We start from the raw sequence: 7,464 nt of genomic DNA on the forward strand, positions 1-7,464 counted from the left end.
GACGAGCAACGGTTCCGTGAAGTCGGAGGACAATGATAGTCTGGTGTCTGCCACTGATACGAAGGAAGCAGAGAAAAATGGTTCTTGTGTTGTTGGAAAGTCTGAGAGAAAAATACAAGTTAGCTCCAATACACGTGTGAAAAGACGCAAACAAAACTCCAAAATAGGTGAATAAATGAATGGATCCAATCTCTACGGAAGCCCATTTCAGCCAATACTAAGAAAAACTAAAGAAAATGGATTATTACTAGCCGAGATACCTCAGATAAGATTACAGTTAGTGTGCAAAGTCAGAAATGTGAGTTACTCCAAATATTATTTGGCTTTCTGCTACTACTACTATTAATAATAATATGGGTATCTTTCAAATTTGATTAATTTAATATCATGCCACTTTAATATCACAAATTTTGTCTAAGTCAGACCACATACTGTACAGTGTACACCACCAATATAATTAGCAACTAGCCATTAACAAGTCGTAATCAATGACCTGGATCAAAATCAGCTGCTTATTTGATAGAGAAACAATAATGTCCAAGATTTATTTGTTCAAATTTCATGGATCTTTATAAGCAACTCTGTTGATATCATTTTTTTGTAGCTCATTCATATAGTATTCTTATTCCACAATAATTTGAAAAAAATGTCGTTTGTATAGAAAATCCAGCTTCATATCAATTTCAGTTTTATTAACCATGAATTAACTCCTTAGTTAAAACGTAAATTGCTTAAAAGATAAGAGTGAAAAGAAAATGTCACAATTTAATTGGTATTTAGACAGTATACACTACATGTTTGGAAAGAACAGTGATTCATTTAACTGCAGTTCCAAGACTGAACAAGGAAACCTTGAGTTGAGTTACATTACAAGCTTCCTTAATGTCACTATTAGTGTCATATATATGGCCATGGATCCAATCTCTATGTACATACAGATTTAATAGTTGACTGTAAAACCTCAGGTGATAAATTAATTAAGCTAGATATTCTCACTCTCCAACAGCTAATGACTCCACAACGATCAGTTTCTCCATCTCATCCAACAACTGTAATGGTCCAGGTATGACAGCTTTAGCACTGTGGTAATGATAGCTCATATGACTGCGGTTGACTCGCTGCTGTGTCTGACCTGGGTGTGATTTGTGTCCAGGTTGGATCGTTCAGCCAAAGCAGCCCTCGTGTGATGAGCCTCAGCTGATCAGTTTCTGTCAGTGGGCGGTGGAGCGACTGCACACAGCAAGAAGTCCTGAGTGCGTTGTTAACCTTCACAGTTGCATGCATCACAAATGTGCTGGCTTTTGGTTAATACACAAGTCTGCAGAATTTTTCATGGGCGTATATTATTTAAAATTCTGTCTTACGGTGTAACATTTCAGAGTTACCAATTAAATATTATTTCATCTTCATATAGTACACTGGAAGCAGGTGAGCAGAACAGGCCCCTCATACTTCGTCACTATGGAGGTTCAAAGGCAAAACCAAACGACAGGAAAGCAAAGAGGAAGGTCCAGCCTGCCACTAGCCTACCACTAGTGTTCAGGCTACCACAGATACCAGAAGTGAAGCAGCAAGATCCAGCACAGCACAAACTACACTACAGGATCAATGATGGCTCCTCATTCATATAGTATTCTTCTCTCATAATGTTTATTCATAACTAATTTAATACCAGTGGCAGTCCAAGAAGCAAGCGTGGTTTAGGACATATGGGAAATGTGTCACTGCAGCTGATTTTTTGACCTTTCCTGACCCTGTCCTCTCAGCTACCCCTCTGGTTGTATGGCAGTATGCCAGAGCCACTCGGATCTGCCGTGTGGAGGCTTCTACACCAATGTGTTCAGTGACAGCCACTGTCCCACTGTTCTGGCAACTATGACAGCATTTGGGCACGGGGCTGTTACTCACCCTCATAGGTGAGTTCAGAGATGATATGTGAAAATGACTCAGTAATTAAAGGGATAATCTACTGATTGTACATGTCATATACACTTTGTCTTATATGCACAGTTTTTGTTTTTGTGGGAAAATAGAATTTTAATAGAATTGAGTTTTGGAGTTTGGCCCATACTAGGGACAAAACACTGATATCTCTCTGCTAACTGGATATTGATTGATTGATTATAAACTGTCTCAACTTGACTGAGACACAGTACTGAATAACTGGAGTGTCTCTTTGATAATCTATAATAATACATAGGTGAGACTAAGGTAACTAGTAATAATAATAATAATAATAAATTTTATTTATAAAGCACTTAGTCCTAAAGTCCTACACAAGCAGTTCTTCCTTCTCTGTTGCTTTAGCTCTACCATCACAGCCATGTGGGACCAAGATGGCGGATTCATGTATGACCATTTGGGGAATATAACTAAGGAGTGGAGATGGAAGGCTGACAACACCCTGAGAGGGAAGATTGTTATACAGGTGAGAATACAACCACAAATGTATGCACCTTTCAAAAGTACAGTGCTTTACTGTAAAGACACAAATGAAAAGTAATTAAATAAAAAAAAAAAGACAGCTTTTTGTACAATTACAGTATCTCCATGCTCTTTACATTGTAAACAAATTAGTTCATCCAGGGACTTTCTCAAATCTGGAGTCAAATCTTTTTGTCACCTCTGTGCTTTCGCTGTCAGTGTGTCTGTCGAAATTATTGTGCATTAGCTCAGTAACATGTTGCATAGAGAACAGGCCAAAGGGAATCTGCATGCAAGAGAAATGCTCTTTGAACCTTTCAAGTGAGATGTATGTGAGAAGGGTATATGTTGGGTACGATGCATGAGCGGCGGATGACTGATGGACGAACACTAATTGTCTCTGAGATGAGCAAAAGACTCATTATGGCTTCTGGCCCTGTCTGTATTTCAACTCCATTTCTTGCTGAGAGTTTGAATTCACTACAATTTTTTATTCAAAATTTTTTGTCAGTTGTCAGATTTGATCTCTATAAGACTCTTCAGTGGTACTACTGCCATGCTCAGCTTCAGGTGTAGCAATGAAAGTGTCCAACTCTCACTTTCTGCCTTGTCTAATGTTGGTCCATCAAAAGAAACGGTAAGAATATGATTATTGTGTAGACAAAGAATTCTTTTAAACTAATAGAAGTATATTAAACAAAAGTCATAATTAAAAATATCTTCTTTGCATTAACAGCCATGTTTCCTGACTGATGAAAAATTTACCTCTGATGCTGCTCAAGACCTTGTACTGATGTCAAAATCTCCTGCGGAGAGCAATGGGAGCCTGACACAACCTTCTGTAAGACAACAGTGTTTGACTGTCACTACTGGTCTTGTGTTGATGTCTGATCCCCCATTGTGTTTCCCGTACTGGTACCCTCCTCAGTAAGGTTAGTCCTTAGAGTTGGTGTCACAGAAAACAGCTGGCTGAGTTAGGATTTGAGCTCAGGTTAAGGTAAGGAGCAAACCGCTTGGGAGACAGACTGACACAAAAGAGGTGTTAAAGATTGCGGTCGTAATGAGCCTTAACTGTGTAGAAAAAAATTGTAGAAGCGAATATATTCTTGTGACAACCATATCTTTAGAAAACCTTTGATTCTTCTTTCAGCCTCTCTCTGTGTATGTGCAACAGCTTGCCAAATGCCTAACGTTGATCTACATCACATAATCTACCTGCGAGTAATGATTTATAGCATTTGTGTGCCAGGGGGGCTCCCAGATGGCCGGAGAGATGGAGAGGCTGGAGAAGTCATCAGCACAGTGGAGAAGAGGAGGGCATGGCAGCAGGGAGCTGAAGAGCCTTCAGCAGAGAGTACGAAACACTGTGGATGAATGGATGGACTACTATCGTTCAGCCATTGGTACCTACCAGATTGTTTAAAAGCTAAGAGTTTTTAAACAATCACAGTTTCACTTTAATTTTTTTCCTCCCAGCTGTGATAAAGCTGCAATCGATGTATGGATTAGAGGTAATACGTAGTTCGACTAAATAGAACACGGAGCAAATCTGACTCAGTAAGGTTGTTGAAAGTAGTTCGATGAAGTAAAATGGTACAGCATCACCTCATCTTGCAAACTCAACATTATTGAATAGTTCCGTCAGGATCTTGTTCACGGTCACTCGTGTCACTTGGTGTTTGTGTGCATTTCTGAGTGACCTCTTCTTCTCCTTCAGGTATCAAGTGTCCTGACACGAAGCGGTTGCCAGATGCCCCACTGAGGACCAGGCTGAAGAGAGAGGTACAGTCAGCTGTTCTGCCCTCTCTGAACCCACCTGAGTGGACAGATGCTAAATTAGTCCAACTAGAGGATGGCAGGAGTGAGCTACAGGAGATGCGTAGACACTCGTCAGCAGGAGAAAGAGGACCTCCTGACTCCTCCATGAGGCTGCCGAGGTGCACACTTCACCTCACACTCTCTTTCCTTAATGAGAGGCCAGTGATTGATTTTGTAGTTACGGAGACACAGGGTGTATCGATCAGTCTTAAGAACTTGATCTATGCTAACCTGCACACAGGTGTATGTTGTATTATGTAAGACCTAATAATGGGCTAATTCATTATTTGAACTTGAATTTTGCCAGGACACCACAAAATCAAGCAAAGAAAGAGTCCCATGTCAAAAAGATAGGACCCCTTCAAATTCATGGAAACATCCAACTAGAGTAAGAGTCATTTGTATTATTGTCATTACAACTCATCCCAGAATTATTGTGTAGAAAATGACATTTACTGCAGTGACAGCTTTATTCTCGCCCTCACCCTGCCAGGGCGGTTATCATTCCAAAGAGCCTACAGTCACCGTTTTTGACTATCCGGCGCTGTCCAGCTCCACCATCGTTTACTCCCTCTGCCCCCCTCACAGTGTGCCCTGTGCTGCTGAGAGCTGCCCTGCAGGGGGATGGGGGTCGGAGGCGATGCTGCTGCAGCTCTACACGGATGCCAGTGGTGACAGACTTGGAGTACGATGCCTTCGTGATGGGTCAGCCTCCACACAGTCAACAGATCATGGTGGTGTGTGTGACTCATCTTCACCAGCCTGTCAAGACACAGGCAGTGCCTGACTTCCAGAAAGCACTGGAGCAGCTTTACAGGAGGAGGAACAAGCACAGAACAATGCCCTGTGCTCAGGTGTGAATGACGGATTACATACTGTTCATAAACAATATAACAAAAACATTATAAGCAACATTTTTCTGTTCTACTGGTAACCTACTGTACAGTCAGAATGTATATTAGCACGTTAAATAACATTCAGTTTGATCAGCATGTACATTAAATGTGCAGACACTTTATTAATACTGACACATTTTGCAAGAACAACACAGCACTTCACAGAACAAAGGCACAGTAAAAGGCTTCCCACGTTCACATTTCTGCAAACTCAGTAACACGTTTTTTTTCATTCAGTGTCACACAGATTCCATTCGCCTGGTGAGGTATGAGATCTCAGCAGGGGAGCACAGCTGTGGAGTGGAGAACGTCCTGCTGCAGCAGCGACACAATGCTGCTCCTGGGATGGTCCTGGTGAGTACTGTATGTAAACCCACTGCAGGCTCTGCTGAAGGTTGCACGTTCTGCTTAGAGAATGGTTTGAAAGCTGCCACTGGGTGGCAGCAGGGGCACTTGTCTAGGGTAGAAGAAGTGACGGCATTAGGGAAATGCTTCGAAGAGCACTGCAGGTGCTGACCCAGACATTTATTATAAAGCTAGTCCAGGCTGACGAGCAGTGAGGTATGACGACTCTTAATTACAAAAGCAGACTTTAATTTGTTTAAAGTCCAAGGTCGTGACAAGTGCTCCACTGATTTTTACTCTAAGATGAAAATCCCTCCTTCAGTTCATAAATCAAACAGAAACAAAGTCATAGTGACATTAAATAGTGTTTGCAGTTAAATAGTCAAACCATTTATAATCCTTAGAAATTCAGGAAGAGCAGCAATTGTGAGGGTGCAGTATTCATACACTGTTGGTTCCTCTGTGAAATATAAAACTAAAAATAACCTGATGACTGATATGACCGATGTGAAAATATAGAATAAACAGAATGGTGTAATTCACTTCTCCATAGCCCACATAAAAATAAATTAACTAATGCTTCTTAAAAATGACAAAGAAAACAAAGTTTGTGACTAAAGTAATTTATTTTTTTCCCATTTCTGCATATATGATGTGAATTATCCTTGTTAACGACAGATGTACATCAGAGGGAAGCTTCTGTTCGTGGGATACATATTCAGTGATCGCAGCTGCTCTGTCATAGACCTTCAAAAGCAAATCTCCAGATCCAGGGCAGATTATAGGTTAGGCGTGAGCCTCCCACCAGACTACAAGTTCAGGTACTGCACCATACCCAGTGTCCATCTGACTTACTGTAAACTGTAATGAATTAATACATTTAAAAATTTACTACTCTGAAACTCTTAATAGTTTTTGTCATGTACTTGCAGTGACACAATGAATACTTCTGCAGACACACATGCAAACAATACCCAAGGTGCAACATTTGCAGGATATGACATAACACTGGTTGCTTCACGGCAACAGGAAAAAGCTAGTAATAGGTATACAGATGACTAATTTAATAATTCCACTTGGTAAATAAGACAAATCAAGTGCAAGCTTATGGTTAATATTTTTTATTTTGAAAAGTGTGGCTGAATTACTTGTCTGATGCCTTCCACTTCTACAGAACAATCACTGAAGTTACCAAGGCATCACACAATCGACAGATGGCCTTTTGCATCAAATCCCAAAAGCCGGCTGCATTTCCTCGTGTTCCAGTTATCACACACTGAATGTGCTCCATTGAGGGGACTACACCGAGTTTTTAACGTTTCCAAACTGCACCGACTTTGGGCTAATACTTAATTTGCTCACCGGCAGCTTCACACCACTGATGAATTCTGTAACTGAGGTGGACAGCACTAAGAAGCACATTCTTCTGGGCACCAGGGCGAATGTCATCTTTTTCTACTTGTTTCTTTTCATCTCATTCTAACAACTGATGGAAATATGTTTATTTACTCAAATATTTGTAGTATATTTGAGCAGATTTAATAAAAACAGTGCTGACTTAAATATTTTGTCTTCATTTAGTCTAATGATATCACAGTCCTTCATCTTCTTCTTTTTTTTACAGGGCTGTTTCCTGTAAACTATGACAGGTTGGTCAGGCTGGTGATGAAGTCACAGCATGATGAAAGCATCATCCACAAATGATTGCGTGTTACTTCCTTTTTCCTTTCTTACGCAAATACGAAGAATCAGCTGAATTCCACTAACATTTCAGACTTTTTAGTCATAGCAGTTATTCTTAGAAATGCTGATGTATGTTGAAAAAAATGATTTGTTGTGTAGAAACAGGTTATGGTGTTATGGGCAGTAGATTACATTTTACACAAACATAAGTCACATGAAGAACTTTTTCTTTCACGTTAGCCTTAGTTAATCTTCGATCTAATAATCCTTCATTGTCACTGAGCCTTATTTTTGATTG

The 7,464-nt window shown here is 40.2% G+C and overlaps 1 protein-coding gene across 2 annotated transcripts; it reads left to right on the plus strand.

The window, feature by feature from the left end:
- The first annotated feature begins 16 nt into the window (after positions 1 to 16).
- On the plus strand, positions 17 to 7,035 carry LOC137126007 (uncharacterized protein C3orf20-like). Of its 2 annotated transcripts, XM_067502358.1 has the most exons (15): positions 17 to 167; positions 1,007 to 1,063; positions 1,154 to 1,253; positions 1,415 to 1,916; positions 2,308 to 2,428; positions 2,936 to 3,061; positions 3,161 to 3,265; positions 3,674 to 3,827; positions 4,142 to 4,361; positions 4,550 to 4,630; positions 4,736 to 5,096; positions 5,376 to 5,492; positions 6,162 to 6,304; positions 6,416 to 6,529; positions 6,658 to 7,035. In XM_067502358.1, the coding sequence occupies exons 4-15, from the start codon at positions 1,783 to 1,785 to the stop codon at positions 6,761 to 6,763; spliced, it is 1,782 nt and encodes a 593-aa protein (XP_067358459.1). In that variant the 5' UTR covers positions 17 to 167; positions 1,007 to 1,063; positions 1,154 to 1,253; positions 1,415 to 1,782; the 3' UTR covers positions 6,764 to 7,035. The 2 variants fall into 2 exon arrangements, with proteins under 2 accessions (XP_067358459.1, XP_067358460.1); XM_067502359.1 differs by lacking the exon at positions 6,416 to 6,529.
- The last annotated feature ends 429 nt before the right edge of the window (positions 7,036 to 7,464 follow it).

This window comes from Channa argus, chromosome 4 (genome assembly GCF_033026475.1).
Source record: "Channa argus isolate prfri chromosome 4, Channa argus male v1.0, whole genome shotgun sequence".
Classification (NCBI taxonomy): Eukaryota; Metazoa; Chordata; class Actinopteri; order Anabantiformes; family Channidae; genus Channa; species Channa argus.